The sequence below is a fragment of the Mirounga leonina genome, unplaced genomic scaffold, assembly GCF_011800145.1.
Source record: "Mirounga leonina isolate KUSES-001 unplaced genomic scaffold, KU_Mleo_1.0 Mir_152, whole genome shotgun sequence".
Lineage (NCBI taxonomy): Eukaryota > Metazoa > Chordata > Mammalia > Carnivora > Phocidae > Mirounga > Mirounga leonina.
Genome location: NW_023270380.1, coordinates 2546443 through 2564072, shown reverse-complemented (window position 1 = coordinate 2564072; position 17630 = coordinate 2546443). Strand labels below are relative to the sequence as shown.

General features: G+C 35.9%; 1 protein-coding gene across 1 annotated transcript in view; it reads right to left on the bottom strand.

Annotated features, from left to right (window-relative positions):
* Positions 1-1317: 1317 nt before the first annotated feature.
* TSNAX (translin associated factor X) overlaps positions 1318-17630 on the bottom strand; it is a 33403-nt gene continuing 17090 nt past the window's right edge. The window contains exons 5-6 of the mRNA XM_035008462.1: positions 6900-7027; positions 1318-3171 (exon numbers count right to left, since the gene is read on the bottom strand). Coding sequence (XP_034864353.1) covers positions 2794-3171; positions 6900-7027 — 506 coding nt within the window. The 3' untranslated portion in view covers positions 1318-2793. The remainder of the gene's footprint in view (positions 3172-6899; positions 7028-17630) is intronic.

The following is a 17630-nucleotide window of genomic DNA, read 5'->3' as shown; positions in this document are numbered from 1 at the left end:
TATTACTGAAAGTGAGGTGGGGCGCCTGGGTGGCTCAGTCTTTAGGCGTCAGCCTTCGGCTCAGGTCATGATCCCGGGGTCCTGGGATCAAGCCCCACATCGGGCTCTCTGCTCAGCACGGAGTCTGCTTCTCCCTCTCCCACTCCCTATGCTTGTGTTCCCTCTCTCGCTGTCTCTCTCTATCAAGTAAATAAAAAATAAAAATAATAAAAATAATAATAAATAAATAAAAAAGAAAGAGAGGTATGGAAGTCTCCAACTATTTGAGTTGTCCATTTCTCCTTTCAGTTCTCTCAGATTTTGCTTCGTGTATCCTGGGGCTCTGTGGTTAATGTGTGTGTGTGCAGGTGTGTGTGTGTTTTTAACTGCCATATATTCTCAATGGAGCGGGCCTTTAACCAGTACATGTTGTTCAGGTCTCCAGCAAAAAACAAAAAAAAATTAGCCTTAAAATCTATGTTGTGTACCTCTCTTTTGGTTACTATTCTCATGAAATATCTTATTCTATTCTTTTACTTTAAATCTATTTGTGTATTTGAATCTAAGGTGAGTCTTTGTAGAGAGCAAAGAGTTTGAATCCAGTTTTTAAATCCATTCTGCCAAATCACTCATTTACATAGCATCTTTCTTTGAGGTATCCTCAAAAAGCCTTAAGGCTCTGCAATGTGCATTCTGAAACCCACTGATTTAAAACATGCAGGAATTATGCATGAATGAAGGAAATAACCCAATTTTATTTCAGAATTCTGTCAGTAACTTGCCATGTAACCTAAACCAGCTTCTTTTTATAGTAAAGATGAAAAACATTACGACAGATGATGCTATCAGAGCAAGTATTTTAAAACTGAGGGACATTCAGATATACTTAGAGATCTTCTACTATGTGTGGTCTAACACCCACCATATTAGTATGATACGCAATGTGGAAATGTATCAACAGCAATGGCACCAATCCACCTGTAGTAAATACTGTTGACTGCCTACCCAAAAGGCCATTTTCCCCTCCTCCTATGATGACAATGCCCTAACTCGGTTTCTTGTGTTTGCCCTTATCCTCTCAGAAAAAAGGTATCTTGAGCCATCAAAGTGATCTCCTTCTCCTTTCCACTAACTGCTTTAGAAAGATGAGAATGTTACCCAGTTTGGGTCAATGATTGATGTAAAGAGATGTCCTTCCTGAAATTCTCCCTACCTCTGGACTTACTTTAAGAAATAATAAATCTCCACATTAAGCTACTCTACATTAGGTTTCCTATTTAGCCCAAAAATTCTAGAACCATTAAGTATGTCTCAATATGATCAAAAAATAAGCTTAACTTTTATCTTTTAATATTTTATTTAAAGACTTCAGTTTTAAACATCTGTAAGACATTCATCAATCCATTTATTATTTTACTTTTAACATTATAAATTTAACTTCGAGTGGCAAAGAAACAAAAATATGTAATGAGACTATATTTTAGCAATGCCTTCAAATAGGGAAACCAAACAACTTACTACCACCAAAACAAACCAGCCAACCTAATTTATTAGGCATGTCTACGTTTCATTTTCCTTTACATGATATGTATATATATATTTTTTTTTTTTTAAATTTCATTTTCAAAGAATCAGCCCTTGCAAACAGAGCAAGTCTTTCCACAAATAAAATCCAGTATCTAGATTCTTAAAACTCAAAACCAAATGGAAACGTCTGGTTGTCAGCCAACAGTGTCATGCTCAAGTCAGTTTCATATCACAGGGAATAATCTATAACTAATTTCAGTTGGCAAATTCCAATTCTAAGTATTACTAGAGACTACCATTGTTATTCCCAACTGTTGACAATTGTTTTATTGCTGAATTGTACATGATAAATTTTCTTTGGCAACTTTTTATACTATCAAGTAACACAACTGGACAACTATTAAGGTTTGAATTAACTATTTTAAAAATTTCAAACTTCATTATAATTATTTAAATGTAATTTCTTATAGATGCATCTATAAGAAACATGCCTAATGTAATATAATGACAACAAAAGAATTGCTAAATAATCATTAGTAAAAGCTTTTCAGATCTATGTACAATTATATAGTTGAACTCAAACACCAGTGAAAATATTATAACGTTAGCTCCAATTCACTATCAGACTTTCTGTGATAAAGGATAAAAATTAAATGTAAAAACTAAAGTCTGGGTGTCTGTCAATTTTTCTGGAAGGCTCTTTTAAATGAATTCAAATTGGCCTAAAAATTGGCCAGAATATAATATGAATTCTCACTAATATACCTCATAAAATTAAGCCTATTGATAACTTAATACTTTTTAATTCGTGTTCTATAGAAAAGCCTATATTGGAGGCTTGGCAAAATATTACCAAGAAATTTAAACAGGAAGCTCAAGTCCAGATGTATAACTAAGACATCTTTTCTATATATAACAAAATCACCCACTTAAATTATAAATGGCTTCCACTAAATATTACCACGCCAAACTTCACACAATGTAAATTAAAATAGGTATGGTAGAAAGTGCACTCTTAAGCATGTTCACATTACAAAGATAAATGATGAAACTTAGCCAGCAAAAATTGAAATAGGCATATATGCAAACATTTGTATGCAAACTTTCATGAGTAAGATATAAGAAATGATTCATCTCCATAATTTATGTACAGCTTGTTTACAATTTAAAACAAGTACAAACAACTGAAAACATTTCTACGTAAAAGCCACAATAAAGTCAAATGAAATACTAAATAACAGTCTTACAAACTGGTCTCTCAAGAGAATAACCACCAAGTATGGTATTCTAAGAAATGCCCTCTTCTTGATCAATCATTTCTGTTTTAACTGAAAAGACATCTGCCAGCATATGTTTTGGAATTTCTGAACCTCTGACTTTCAAGGCATAACAAGCATTCTCCACTTTGGCCAGACTTTGTTTCAGGGTATACAACTTCTTAGAAACCTCATAAGGTCCAGTATTGCCAATGAATGAGAACCCATCATAAACCTGACGTAAAAACTGGCTCACTTCAAAGGGGGTGTCAATGTCCCCATTCCCCACACTGTTAATACACATCCGCATCAACTCTCCAGTTAAATCAGCCACTCCCAGCAGGTAATCAACAGGTGTGATTTTCAGTCTCCAAGTACCAAACTGCTTATCCTGTGCATCAGAGGAGGGCTGGTAAAGAAAACACACACACACAAAGAAAATACAACGTGAAAAAGAGTGAATATGCATGTATTTATTATAAGGTACAAAATCAAAAGCAGATCAGTCATACTAATCTCTAAATAAAAAGTCTTTTTTGTTTAATGACCATTTGGGATGTTACAAGAAGAATTCATGCCCTGAGTAGAAAGTTGAAGTAAATGACTTCAAGATAATTTTGTAATCTAATATACTGTATCATTTTAAAATTAACTATTCCCAACTTCACTTGACATACAAAGTAAAATTAAAACATTCTTTAAAAAAGCCTAATGACTTTATTGCATGACAGTCACTTACTTATTTAAATGACAAATCAGAAAACCCTCCAGGTTTGTGATCCACTCATGTTTTCCTAAGTCATTTAGTCCCTTTCTGGCCTCTTCCATCCCCACTTAGCACTGACCACCATGATTTACTACTCTTTTGCTACATCCTCCTCAGTTCCTTTAGACTCCTTTGTTGTTGTTTTTTTCTGCACCTGCCCAACAAAGACACAAACCTGAATCGCTGTTAAAACCTACTCATGCTAGCGCTTTATTCAAGTGGCTGAGTACCACCAAACTAAAAAAAAAAAAAAAAGAAAAGTAATCACAACTATACAGAGTTGGTACTGCTACAAATACTCACCAATCCCTTTTACTTATTCCTATAGTTCTCTCTCCTGTCTCTTCAAACACTACTCCAAACATTTACCACTCTCTTCAGCCCCCTACACAATCCCAAATCTCTCCACTCTCAGTAGACAATCTGACCTTGTCTACTTTCACTGACCTGGCCATTTGCCAGATCACCTGGCACAAGCTCTCTGAATGACCTTATCCTACAAAACAAAACAAAATAAAAAAAACTTATTTATGTCCACATCCATCTTTACCTTCTATCCTCCAGTCTCAGATGATGAGTTGTCCCTCCTCTTGTTTGAGGTTAACTCTTCCAAATGACCTTGACCCATCTCCTCCCACCTCTTCCAGGACCTTGCTTCATAAGGTGTATGCCCTTGGGCAAGTTATTTCATCTCTCTAAAACCTCAGTTTCCTCATCTGTAAAATGGGATAACAGTACCTACCTCAGAGGTTTATTTTAAGGATGAGATAACATTTACCAAGTTCTTGGCATAATGCCCACACAGAGTAAATACTCAATAAATGTTAGCTGCTATCACCGTCACCATCACGTCCATCTCCTCTCTCCACATCAACTTTTCCCTCTCTCTACTGCAGCCTTTCTGGAAGAGGAGAGGCCTACATTATTATTAAAAGTCTGTATGAGACATAGCTGGGTGAGGTTGCAATCACACTGGAAGACATTTTAGGTAGAGAGAACTGCAAAGGTGTGCAGGTGAGAACGGTGTTGTGTATTTGAGGAACTCATGAGTTATTTCCTTGGGTAAAGTTTAAAATGAGTAGTAGTATAGGATGACTCTAGAAAGAAAGTACATTAAGGAAGGTGAACTTTACCTATGGGTAACAGACAGTCACTGAGAATTAAGCAAGGAAATGACAGAGTCAAAGTTAGGTTTTATTAACATCACTCAATATCGTTGGACTCTTCAGAGACCATCTGGTCTAATCCTTTCAGTGTAGATATAAAAAGTGAGGTCCAAGAATGCAGTAGGTAATAGAGCTAGTTAATGACAGAACCAAGTAAGTACCCAAAGTCAGCTTCCTAATTTTTCTGATGCCTTTGAAACAACATCATGACATAAAACTACCTGTTTTATTTTTATTAACTGTTAGGAGAACTGTCATCTTTTTAGAAAGGGTAGATGTATTTTAGACTGCATTTTATAGGTTGTTTATAAAAATAACTTTGGCTTAAGCAAATATTAATGTTCTTTGTTTCTATCATTAGACAGAAAGAGTTCCCTGGTTATGACTAAGAAGTTGATTTTAGAGAAAAAAGCATGTTAAAAATTTAACAAATTTCAACTAATTGTCAAGGAAATAAATTCTGCTTTACTGATAATGTGTATTAGAAATTAGATAAAAGAAAATTACTTGAAATGCAATTTTTCAAGATGTGTCTGAAGTATTTAGGGGTGAAATATCATGGCATCTATAACTGACTTTAAAGTAGTATAGTGAAAAGTATTTTGATAAAGCAAGTATGGCAAAATATTAACAATTATTGAATCCAGGTAGTGGGTACCTGGGTGTCTATATGTTACTATTCTCTCTACTTTTCTGTATGTTTGAAATTTTTCCTAGTAAAACATTTTTAAAAATTTAAATGGTCTTGACAATATTCTCAGTAGGCAAGTCAGAACAAAATACCTTCCCCTATCAAATTCCCAGAATTTTTAGCACCAAGAATCTTTAGCACTAAAAGGAAAAATTATTTATGAATGCGGTCTTAATTTGAAAGTATATATGAATTTTTATGACACCATAATCTTTGAATAATTTACTACCTAAATCCTGAGAACAATGCATTTACTCTCAGTTTTTCTTTACATTTTGCCCTGATATTTCCATTTTGAATTGAAAGAGGGTGTGGTAACTTCTCTAATATATTTAAGAAGCAAGATCAAATAGGCTTACTTTCTTTCCATAACTCAATCTTCCCTAAATAAATAAAAAATCTAAAGGAATTTTACTTCTCAAAAATGAATGTCCTCCGTAATGAACTTCATATAATTTTAAAAACTGAGAAAGTTATATTTGTCATGCCAAATTAAGTCTGACCTTTCAATGTTAACATTTTAGTTAATACTCAAGAAAACATTATTTCTACAGCTTCCTCCATCTTCTGCCTGACCATCCTGGCTGAGTAATGTTTAAAAAAGTAATAAAAAATTATGAAAAATTAAGATAGGAAAAACTGTCCAATTGTATCCTTAAGTGTACTGGTATCTCAGGAAGTATCAAATAGTCAAAATCTCACCTTTTGTTGCCTGAATATTACATACTGAAACCCAGGGAAAAAACTGTATTTATTTAAAAGTCAAACTGCAAAAGTTGCTCTTTTCTTAATTCAGAACAGCTACATAATTTCCAGATACAAGCTTTATGAATTTAGTAAGTGATTAACAGCTCTCCCTATATAGTAACAATTTTATATTAACTTTTATAAAGACAACTAGTGAGCACTTACATGTCATATTCTATACACTGCCTAATTTAAAACTCTGAAATCAAATCCTATAAAACACTCCTTTGAGGTAGATACTTGGTGCAGGGGTTTCTGTAGCATACTTTGAGAAATACTGGCAGAGTGGACAAGGGCACTGGCTTAGATTTCAAAACACCTGGTTTCAAAGTTTAGCTGTCACCCTTAATTAGTTGTGTGGCTTTTGATAAGTTATTTCAACTCTCTAAAGCCTGTTTCCTACTCTGTAAAATGAGGGTGACAATTCTTACCTCATACGGTTAATAAAAAAACTAAATGAGATAGTGCTTACAAAGGGCACATTGTAAATAACACAATAAAACCAAAAGCTGACTTATCAGTAATCACTTAGCAGTGCTTTAGATAATAGTATTATTTTCCCCCAACATTGCCACAGTTATTCTTGTTCCATCCACTAGCAAAAATTTTTAAAAGGCCATTTCCTTAGCTGGGTAACTATGAAACCACACTTTAGAAAGGATGCTGCCATCTCAATATTCTCAGCATTGTTAGCCAGCAAATCTCCCACCATCACTATACTGTTATATAAATTATGTAATACATGTGAAATGATTTTAAATTCTTACGGTCTTATTTTCTTTTCCATATTCTTCTGTTGTAAATATCAATTGTTTATTAATTTCATCCATACTGATAAGTGATCGTGTTTTGATGAAGTGTTGAAAAGAGACAGCCTCCACATATTCCTGCAGTCCTGAAATACCAACCAAGAAAATTACTAAGGAACAACCATTGAATTAGTCAGACTGTCATTAATAAAGAACTTCAAATTGCTCATCACCTAGCTCAACAAGAGCTTAATGGAGCGGCACCTGGGTGGCTCAGTCAGTTAAGTGTCCGACTCTTTGATTTCGGCTCAGGTTCTGATCTCACAGTTGTGAGATCCAGCTCTGCATCAGGCTCTGCGCTCAGTGTGGAGTCTGCTTCAGATTCTCTCTTCCTCTCCCTCCCACTCGCTCTCTCTCTCTCTCTCTCAAATAAATAATTTTTTTTAAAGCTTAATGGATGCTGAGTATAATGGTAACACTGGATTCAATACTTAGACTACAAAGAATTACTTGGGGTAGATGGTAAGGATTAGTACTGAACACAACAAACATTTCTGTGACTGAACTTTATAGACAGCTCAAATACAAATGTATTCAAGCTCTTTCTACTTCATGAATCATTAGTCTTAAAATTCTACTCTCTTTCTACGGAGAAACATCAAAGATATTTGGAAAAAAAACTGTTTAAAGAATTTAAGAAAATGCTATTATAAAAAGTCTTTAAGGCTTTAACAGAAACTATACAGTGGGTTATTTTTTGCTCCCTGAAGCAGCAAAACAGATGATTTAATCAAACAAGGCATAAAATTAAATATCATTTGGATCTTTCTTGAAATTTTAATAGGCAGAAAGCACTATATAATACAGAATTAAGTGTCAAAATACTGTTTTTCTCCTCCTACTCCAGAATGGATCTAAGAATAGGTAACTCTTTTCTGCTTTAGTAATTTAAGTTTAAAAAAACAAACAAAAACCTAATGAGCAATACAATTTTGTACCAGATCTAAGTTCTACAAAATTAACACTGAAATAAAAACACATTTTGGTAAAGGTCAAAAATAGTGCTATAAATACTTGTTCAAGTGTTTTAAAACAACTAAAGTCTCTAGCCACAATTTTCAATGTTATTTTACTATGACATAATCTATAAGATGGTATTTATAGGGAAAAATATTTCTTAAAATGACTGTTATGATTGTTGGGAAACTTCGTGTTCTTTGTAAACGCTTTGTTTTAAAAACAAGAAGAGGAGAATGAATTCTGAGTACAGAAAGAAAATCAGAACTGAGTAGAATCATCACACTCAAGCTGTCTCTCTAACACTTCTTGTGAAGAGCCCCCCCAGTGCTGACACTCAAAGTCAGGCTTGGCAGCAACATTGCCAGACTCACCCCATTGTGGTATCATCACATCAAATGCCACGTAAGGGTCAAAGAAACAAAGGGAAGTAGATGACCTGGTTTTGATAGCAGTAAGAGGAAACTACTAAATGAAAATATCCTGACTCATTTTGAGCCACAGTGATGTTAACGCAAGGTCAGAAATCGGTGCCGTCAGCTGACAGAACAGGACATGATAGAATAGGACACTGTTTCATAAACCATAGCATGCTGAGAAATGAAACAATAAAGTTAAGTTTAACAGAACAGATAACATCTTTTACATTTACAATAAAAAATATTTGTGTAAAATTTTAGTTTTAAGAATAGGTGACCACCCAGTTCTCTTTCCCAAAGACAATCTGTACTTCTCATTTCCTTCCAGAAATAACTTCGTGCACACAAAAGGGAAGAACAAAACCTAAGGACCACTCATTGCATCTCTGAATATGCTCTACCATGGTCAGCTCTTATGAATGGGCTAAACAGAAGATATGTGCACAAAGATTTACATACAAGGGTATTCATCATTATCATCATTACAGCAAAAAAGTAGAAAAAGTTTTTCTTTTTTTTTTTTTTTAAGATTTTATTTATTTATTCATGAGAGAGAGAGAGAGGCAGAGGGAGAAGCAGGCTCCCAAGGAGCAGGGAGCCCGATGCGGGACTCGATCCCAGGACCCTCAGGTCATGACCTGAGCCGAAGGCAGACGCTTAACCGTCTGAGCCACCCAGGCGCCCAGAAAAAGTTTAAAAGATCAATAATTGATGTCACTTGTCAATTTACTGTCTCTCATCTCCACTATTTCATTTTTTTAATTTTTTTATTTTTTTAAGATTTTATGTATTTATTTGACAGAGAGAGAGACAGCGAGAGAGGGAACACAAACAGGGCGAGTGGGAGAGGGAGAAGCAGGCTCCCCCGCTGAGCAGGGAGCCAGAAGCGGGGCTCGATCCCAGGACCCTGGGATCATGACCTGAGCAGAAGGCAGGTCTTTGGAAAAGCTTAAAGACTAAGCCACCCAGGCGCCCCTCAGCTCCACTATTTCAGATAATGGAGGTGGACTTTAAAACGTTTCAGCTGGCACAATATTAAACTTTGTTGGCAGAGAGCACTGTTAGGAAAGCAAAGGAGGAAAAAGCTCTCTTCCCTGTTGTGTGTCCCTCCTAGCAGCCTCCTCCATGGGAGCAACCAGCTGCTTGAGGCGGCCAGTAGCACACGGCATTTCCTTGAGTGTGGCTTCCCAGTGAGCAGACTTCTCCGCCATTCAATGGGCCATGCCTTCAAGGGGGTGAGGGGTATACCCTTCTGGATTTGCTCCTTTCTTAGATGCCCTGCCTTAACTCTGGGGTAGTGGCTGCCCCCTCTGAGATTCCTATACTTTTTAGAATATACTTTTCCTCTTATCAGGTAATCCCTTACACAGTTCATTCTTTACATTAAACTTACACTATTCAAATTACTGTGCAGCTTGTTTCCTGTTGGACCCTGACGAATACAATAGGGAATTAGGAAAATAAATAATTATATTATTTCTTCTTTACCCCTATCACTATAGAGGAGGTATTCTATCTTTTGAGGCCAGTCACTATACCTATAATCAGGATTAAGATGCAATCCCAGCAGGAAGCTTAAAATGGATTCTCCCTTCAATGTTCCACCTTATGTTCTCTATCTGATCCTAATGGTCAATATTCAAACATGCTCAGATCTCTCCCATCTATTGGTCTTCTTTCCTCCCAACTATTGCCCCATCTCTCTTTTCCCCTTCAGAGCTAAATTTCTTGAAGTAGCTGGCTACAACATTCCTCAATAACCTTACCTCGTACTTCTCAACCTACTTCATCCTACCCTGAGCCTATCTCTACACCACAACAGCTCTCACAAAGATTATACTATTTAATAAGGTTAAGGGACATTTTTTTCGGTCTCAATCTTAGCAGCAGTCAGCATTCTGACCACTTTAAAGGAGGAATTCTTTGGGTCTTTTTTAAGATTTATTATTTATTTATTTGAGAGACAGAGAGAACACATGGATGAGCAGGGGGGAGGGGAAGAGGTTGGAAAAGCAGACTCCGCACTGAGCAGGGGGCCCCACAGGGGACCTGATCCCAGGACCCCAGGATCATGACCTGAGCCAAAGGCAGACACTTAACCGACTGAGCCACCCAGGGACCCCAGGAGGAATTCTTTAAGCAAGTTTCCCTTTGGTCCCTTTGATAGCATCATCTCCTGATTTCCCTTTTTTTCCACCTCTCTGGACAGATCTTCTTACTCTCTGCCTCTATTAGTCCCAAGCTCTCTCAAATTCACCTACACTTGGCTTCAATTACCCCTGCCATCCCTCAATTTTACATCTCTGGCTTAGAGTCACATATATTCAAATACATACTTGACAATCCCATCAGAGGGACCTCAAAATCAACATGTCCAACAATGAATTCACAATCTTCCTTCCAAATGCAGTCCCCCTCTTTGTTTTGCCAATTCTAAGGCCTTCCCTGCATCCACTTTTTGACTTCTTCTCATCCATTCTCACACCACTGAATGTTTGTCTTTTTAATAAAGAACTATCCCATCACTCCTCTGCTTAAAGCCCAAATGCTTTCCATGGCTCTCAGAATACAGAGCAAAATCATTAACATGGCTTAATAAGACATGCTTAATTTCATCCCCCACCTACATCAGCCTCAACTAGTGCTATAGGCAAGTTATAACTCACAAAAGGTTAAATTTCAAAGATGGGTACACAAACCCATATTTGTGTAATGTCAGAATTGTTCTTAAAATCCTTAAAAACAAAAGTACAAGACTTGTATGTAGTCTACAATACGAATTTTCCGTTAGTATAAATCACTACTTCAATATTTTAGGTATAACCTGTCCCCAAATTCCTACAGCTGGCTTACCTTTCAGGGCCATGTTAAGCAAAAATAGCAGTACTTTAAATGTTAGAATCAAACACAAGTGGCAAGGTTCTTGTTCTACACGTGTTAATTGATAGGGATGGGAGAGAGCATAAGAACGGTGACTGTATCATGTATCAACTGAAGGTGGCAACATAAATTTTCCTGAACCTTCAAGCTAAGGTTTACATTGCCAAGCAATCATTATCTTGGATTAATGGGTATAAGCCAATGTAAGCTTGAAATTGGAGGATAATCACATCTATACACATATAATCTCAAGCTGATTTGATAGTCAAGGTATGAATTCCAGTGGGCAATTCAAGGTAGAAGATATCAGAAATGAGGTTATCTCTTAAACTGAACCAGCCTACTCTCTATTCTCCTATGGCAATACTGTGCGTAATGATTAATCTGTCAATTTGGCTTGCTTATGGTGATTACTTGTTTGGTCAAACATCAGTCCAGATATGGCTGTGAAAATATTTTTTTAAATGTGATTAATATTTAAATCAATAAATCTGAATAAAGCAGGTTACCCTCCATAATGAGGGTGAGGAGAGGTTGAAGGTCTTAAGAATAAAGAATAAGGTTTCCCAAAGAAGCAGCAATTCTGCCCCACAACTGCAACAGGCTGTACTTCCAGCCTGCAGATTTCAGATTCAAGACTGCAACATCAACTCCTTACTGAAATTCCAGTCTGCCAGTCTATTCTGGAAATTTCATATTTGCTAGCCCCCAAAATCACAAGAGCCAATTCTTTAAAATACATAAATCAATCCCTCACTCGCTCTCTCTGTCCTGCTTCTCTGGAGAATCTCGACTGTGAAATGGCAGAATGGCATACCTGGTAAGGCAGAATGCTTTCGCCAAATGCACGTAACATAAGTGTGTATATAACATAAAACTTCTGTCATCTCTCCTTCCCCTTCTGTACCCTATCATTTTCAGTTCCTCATCTATACTGTGCCCTCTCTCTTGCTTCAAGGGATCTTATATGCTGTTCCCTCAGCATCATTCCATGCTCTCCTCACTCCTTCACCTAATAAACTCTTACTAATCCTTTCAAGTTCCATGAAATGTCATCTTCTGAAGAAACTGCCCGACACCACCCCATTCTAAGCCAAACCCTTATTATATGTTCTCCTAGTACCATATGCCCTTCCTTTATAGCACTAATCAAAGGTGTGTTTAAATGATGTAAAATTCCTTATCTAATGTCTAGCACTGATCCCTTGCTAGGAAGGCAATACCTTGACTACCTTGCTCATAGTTATACCCCTAGTGGCTAATATGTCTTGAGCAAACAGGCAGAAAAACATGATTAAATGAGGTAGGTCCATTTTTTAGAAACTATTTAGTAATTTTATTTTAAATTATGTTTTATGAGAACATTCAATCAAGAGAAAAATGCCCATTTTGAAAAAAACACAAAATATAAATAATTAAAATATATATAATTATAAATTTTTTAAAAAACCAATGGGAAATAGGGAAAACGTGCTACTTAAAACAACATCAAAAGGATTCTAACCACCTCAGCTCTCTAAGCAAAGTGGCTTAAATCATTCTAGTGGGAACAAATATTGCTGTATTATAAACACTGGCAAGGGCAAATCCTAAGGACTTGATCCTGTTCAAGACTGAAATTCCAGAGGCACCTGGGTAGCTCAGTTGTTAAGCGTCTGCCTTCAGCTCAGGTCATGATCCCAGGGTCCTGGGATCAAGCCCCGCATCGCATCGGGCTCCCTGCTCAGCAGGAAGCCTGCTTCTCCCTCTCGCACTCCCCCTGCTTATATTCCCTCTCTCACTGTCTCTCTGTCAAATAAATAAATAAAATCTTTAAAAAAAAAAAAAAAAAGACTGAAATTCCAGGACCTACTTCATGATGCAGAAAGCAGCCCAGAGTAGATGTCCCTTTGTTTAAGATTCCTGTAAGGACTGTTGGGACATCCAAGGGTAGAAATGGACCTAAATTCAGAACAGGGACCATACAGTTGAAATGCTTTCCATAATCAAAGAAAAATAATTTTAAGTTCCAGAGTTCAACTATGGAGGGAGAGAGGGACAAACCGTGAATACAGCAAACCAGTATTATAAAAACTATTCCTGAATCTTAATGAACTTTATTTAACCAAGAAGCTATCCACAGGAGAACATATGGTAAAACAATATTCCTCTGTGAATGGAAAAAAATATTTGGCTGAATTCATTAGTTGTCCAATTATTTTATCCAGTTGAGCCAATCCAAAGCATGGAAAACAGTTCCAGTGAATACATTCTTAAAATGATTTGTAGTTAATAAAATCAACTAAGTACAACCAACTTCCATGTCTGCCCCTCACTTGTAAAACAGAAGTACTAGACACAATGATCTCTATGGTAATTTTCAAATTCAGAATGGTAGGAACTATTCTTCCTACTGAAACATCAGAAAAAAAAAAATCCGTTTAGTGAAACTAAACGATATGGCAACTAAATAGGAACGTCACTTGCTTCTGGAACAAAGCACTGCTGAATGACACAGAAATTAATAGTATGCTTTTGCTAAAGTGTTTGCATTCTTACAAATAAATGCATATGAAGTAGTATTTAACTCAACAAACAAGGTAAAAACATAAAACTTACCATTTTAAGTGGATATTTTTAAGTGCATAGTTCCATGGCATTCATTCACACTACTGTACAACCATCACAACCATCTATTTCCAGAACTGTTATTTTACAAAACTGAAACTCTATAACCATTAAACAACCTCTCAATCCCCTTTCCCTCAAGCCCCTAACAACCAGGATTCTATTTTCAGTCTCTGGATTTGACTACTCTATGTACCTCATAGAAGGGGAATCGTACAGTATTTATCCTTTTGTGATCGGCTTACTTCGGTTAGCACAATGCCCTCAGGGTTCATCCATGTTGTAGATTGTGTCAGAATTTTCTTCCTTTTTGAGGCTGTAGAGTATTCCATGATACGGACATATGACATTTTGTTTATCCATTCATCCATCAATGGACACTTAGGTCGCTTCCACCTTTTGGTAGAATATTGCGAATAATGCTGCTATGAACATGAGTATACAAATATCTGCTCAAATCCCTGCTTTTAATTGTTTTTGCATGTATACTAGAAGCCTCCAACAAGACTTTTTAAAAATATAAATAAAATATGAGTAGTAGCTTACTAAGTCCCGAGTGTCAGTTATATGTAAGATAATGTATCTGGTACTTTACATCCGTCTTTTTCATGTACATTATAACCTTACATGACTGTATTACTATTCTTCCTTTATAGATGAACTGAGGCTCACAGACATTGAGAAATTAAGAAATTCACCCATGTCACAAAGTAAAAAAACATATCTAATTCAAAAGTTCATGTTCTTCCTACCTTACCTGCTTCTTTACATTCAATTCCACATAAAACATAATCACTTTTAATCACTTTTTCTCCCACTAAATCCCCAGTTCAGCTATTCTCCGTGCTTTGTTCAACTTTATTCTCTAGTCTCTCATACCATACTTTCATGACTCCATGCTATTCTGCGCCTAAACTGCCTTCTCTCAAATCTTTTTCTACCTGTAAAAAAAGTTTAAATGTTCTGATATGACCAGTCAAGGCATCACTCGTTTCTCCATACCCATTACATAAAACTTAAACATCAGCTAAATGTTTCAGCGAGCTCTGAGTTATGAACACCTATTTTTTGCACCACAGAGTTTTGAAGGAAAAGGACGCCTTTACAACTGTCTCCTTTCACCACCCCCAAAAGTACCTTGAGAAGAGACTCAAATGTTTAGTAAATCCTTTAAGATAATTTCCCCAGTTCTTCCTCACTGGTTTTATGAAACTATAAGTGCTTTGATAAAAATATTTTAAAATCTGGTATTCAAATGTTCAGAATAATCTAATTATACTTAATTTATAGTACTCTGGATTTAAGTCCATTAAGAGAGAAATATTCTTACAAGATTAAAGTTCAAACTGATGAAGTTCAGAATTAGAGGTCCTAAAGTTATCTTATTTATTTTTTATGGGAGAAAAAAGAGGGTACAGAACAACAGCCCTCAAAATTCATCTGTGGTGTCAGTCTATTTTAATATGGATGCCTGTCAAACATTGCATTTTCAAGCATATTTAAAGTCATTATTTAAGTTGTCCTTGGAATGTGTTTGATTAAAGTTACTTCAGAGATGAGGTGGCCATTTCTGCTCCATGGCAATTAGGTTTCATGATATACCACACACAAAGTTCAAGGACATCTGGCCCAAAACACTGAAAAGCAGTTTTGGTCACATCTAGATAAAAGGATGTTTAAACAAGTTATGTTTCAACTTGATGAAAAGGACATCCGCTATTTTCAGTGAATAATCCCCAAGGTGAAAAATTTCAACCTACTGCCATATTCCATCAAACAATGTCTTCCCCTTCTGCTTTTACCTTGGACGAAATCCAACTAGAATTATTTACAGAATCAGCTGCCAGTAAGAGAGAAGTCTGTAGATTGCTTTTATGTAATTTGTTATTTTTCTCCTTGTTCCCCTATTAGAACATATACAAGGAAACCCAATTAAAGACTTCTGATTATTTTTACTTATTCTTATAATATTTAAGCAATATATATCTAGTCCAAATCTCCATCAAAAACCATATATAAAGGTAAATAGACAAAACAGATGTTTCATTCTAAATTCAAATTTTGCATCTCAACTCTCTTTCCAGGCTTTCAGTGTTTTAAAAAATTGCTTGCCATATGACCCAGCAATTCCACTCCTAGGTATATACCCAAGAAACTGAAAGCAGAGGTTCACACAAAGACTTGTAGACAAATGCAGTACTGTTCACAATAACCAAAGAGTAGAAACACCCAAATGTCATCAACTGATGAATGGATAAACAAAATGTGGTATATATGTACAATGGAATATTATTTAGCCTTAAAAAAGAATAAAGGTTTTTTTTTTTTTTTTTTAAGATTTATTTATTTATTTGTCAAAGAGAGAGAGCACACATGCACGAACAGAGGGAGTGGCAGGCAGAGGGAGAAGCAAGTTCCTGGCTGAGCAAGGAGCCCAATGTGGGATTCGATCCTAGGACCCTGGGATCATAACCTGAGGCAAAGGCAGACACTTAACTGACTGAGCCACCCAGGCATCCCAAGAATAAAGTTCTGATACATGCTACGACATATATAAGAGCCTTGACAACATTATGCTAAATGACAAAAAACAGACACAAAAGGCCACATATTGTATGATTCTATTTATAAGAAATATCCAGAAGAGGCAAATCCATGGAGACAGGAGGTAAATTAGTGGTTGCCTAGGCTTAGGCATATTGGCGTGGGGGGAAGGAAGATGAGGAGTGACTGCGAATGGGTAAGGGGTGTCCTTTTGGGATGATGAAAACATTCTGGAATTAGTGGTAACAGCGTACAACTTGTGGTTATATTAAAAACCAGTGAATTATACAATTTAAGTGGGTTAATTTTATGGTGTATAAATTGCATGTCAATTTTTAGAACTGCATTTATAACTATTTTTAAGACTACCACCTGAATTTCTTCAGAAGTTAGCTTTATTAGATCACTGAAATGTTAAAGTAAAGTCAGATCCAGGTTTGAGTCACATGCCACTCTGCTAAAAAAATCTACCCACAAATACATAAATTATACACTGAAAATACATCCATAAGCCTTAGTCTTATAAAGTACACGCAATTATACTACCAACAGTAAAACTTAAGCACAATTTCATTAATTTGGATTTTGCCTAATTTGGATGTTGTCTATTTGAGCATGGCTTTTACTTTAACAATGAAGAGTGTATGCTGAGAAAGTACTACTGAGTTTTTAACCCAAAATGAGAATAAATTTTAAAAATTTAGCACACTATTACAGATTAATTCTGCTAAATTCTGGAAGAGAATAAACATTTATTAACGGTTATATGCCTTCCATAAACATACTTCAGTTTTCAAATCAACCCAGAAGGCAGCTATTCCTATTCCCACATAACAGGTGAGAAAGCTGAAATTCAAACAGGTTGTATACTGTATGCTCCAAGGTCACAGATCTAAGGAATATCAGAGCAAACACATAAACCCAGGATTGTATGACGCAAAGGCTCTCTTTCTACTTCACCCCAGTGAGTAAATTTTATGTTTAAAAAGCAAACCTGAATGAGTAGAAAAGTTAATAGTAATCTGGAGATCTTCTAAATCCCTCCAAGAGGACTCTGCTAATACCAAAGGATCCCATTCTCTTCCTATCTCACTTAATCACCACAGTAATCCCTTAAACATCTCCTGTCAGCATTTTCAACTCCCTTGTCCCTTGCAGTGATATTCAAGATATTTAACAGGAACATAAATTATTATATAAATCAGTATAAACCCCAAATTCTAAATACATTCTTTTACTGTCTTACTATATTAAACTATATTTATTATAAAACTGCTTACCA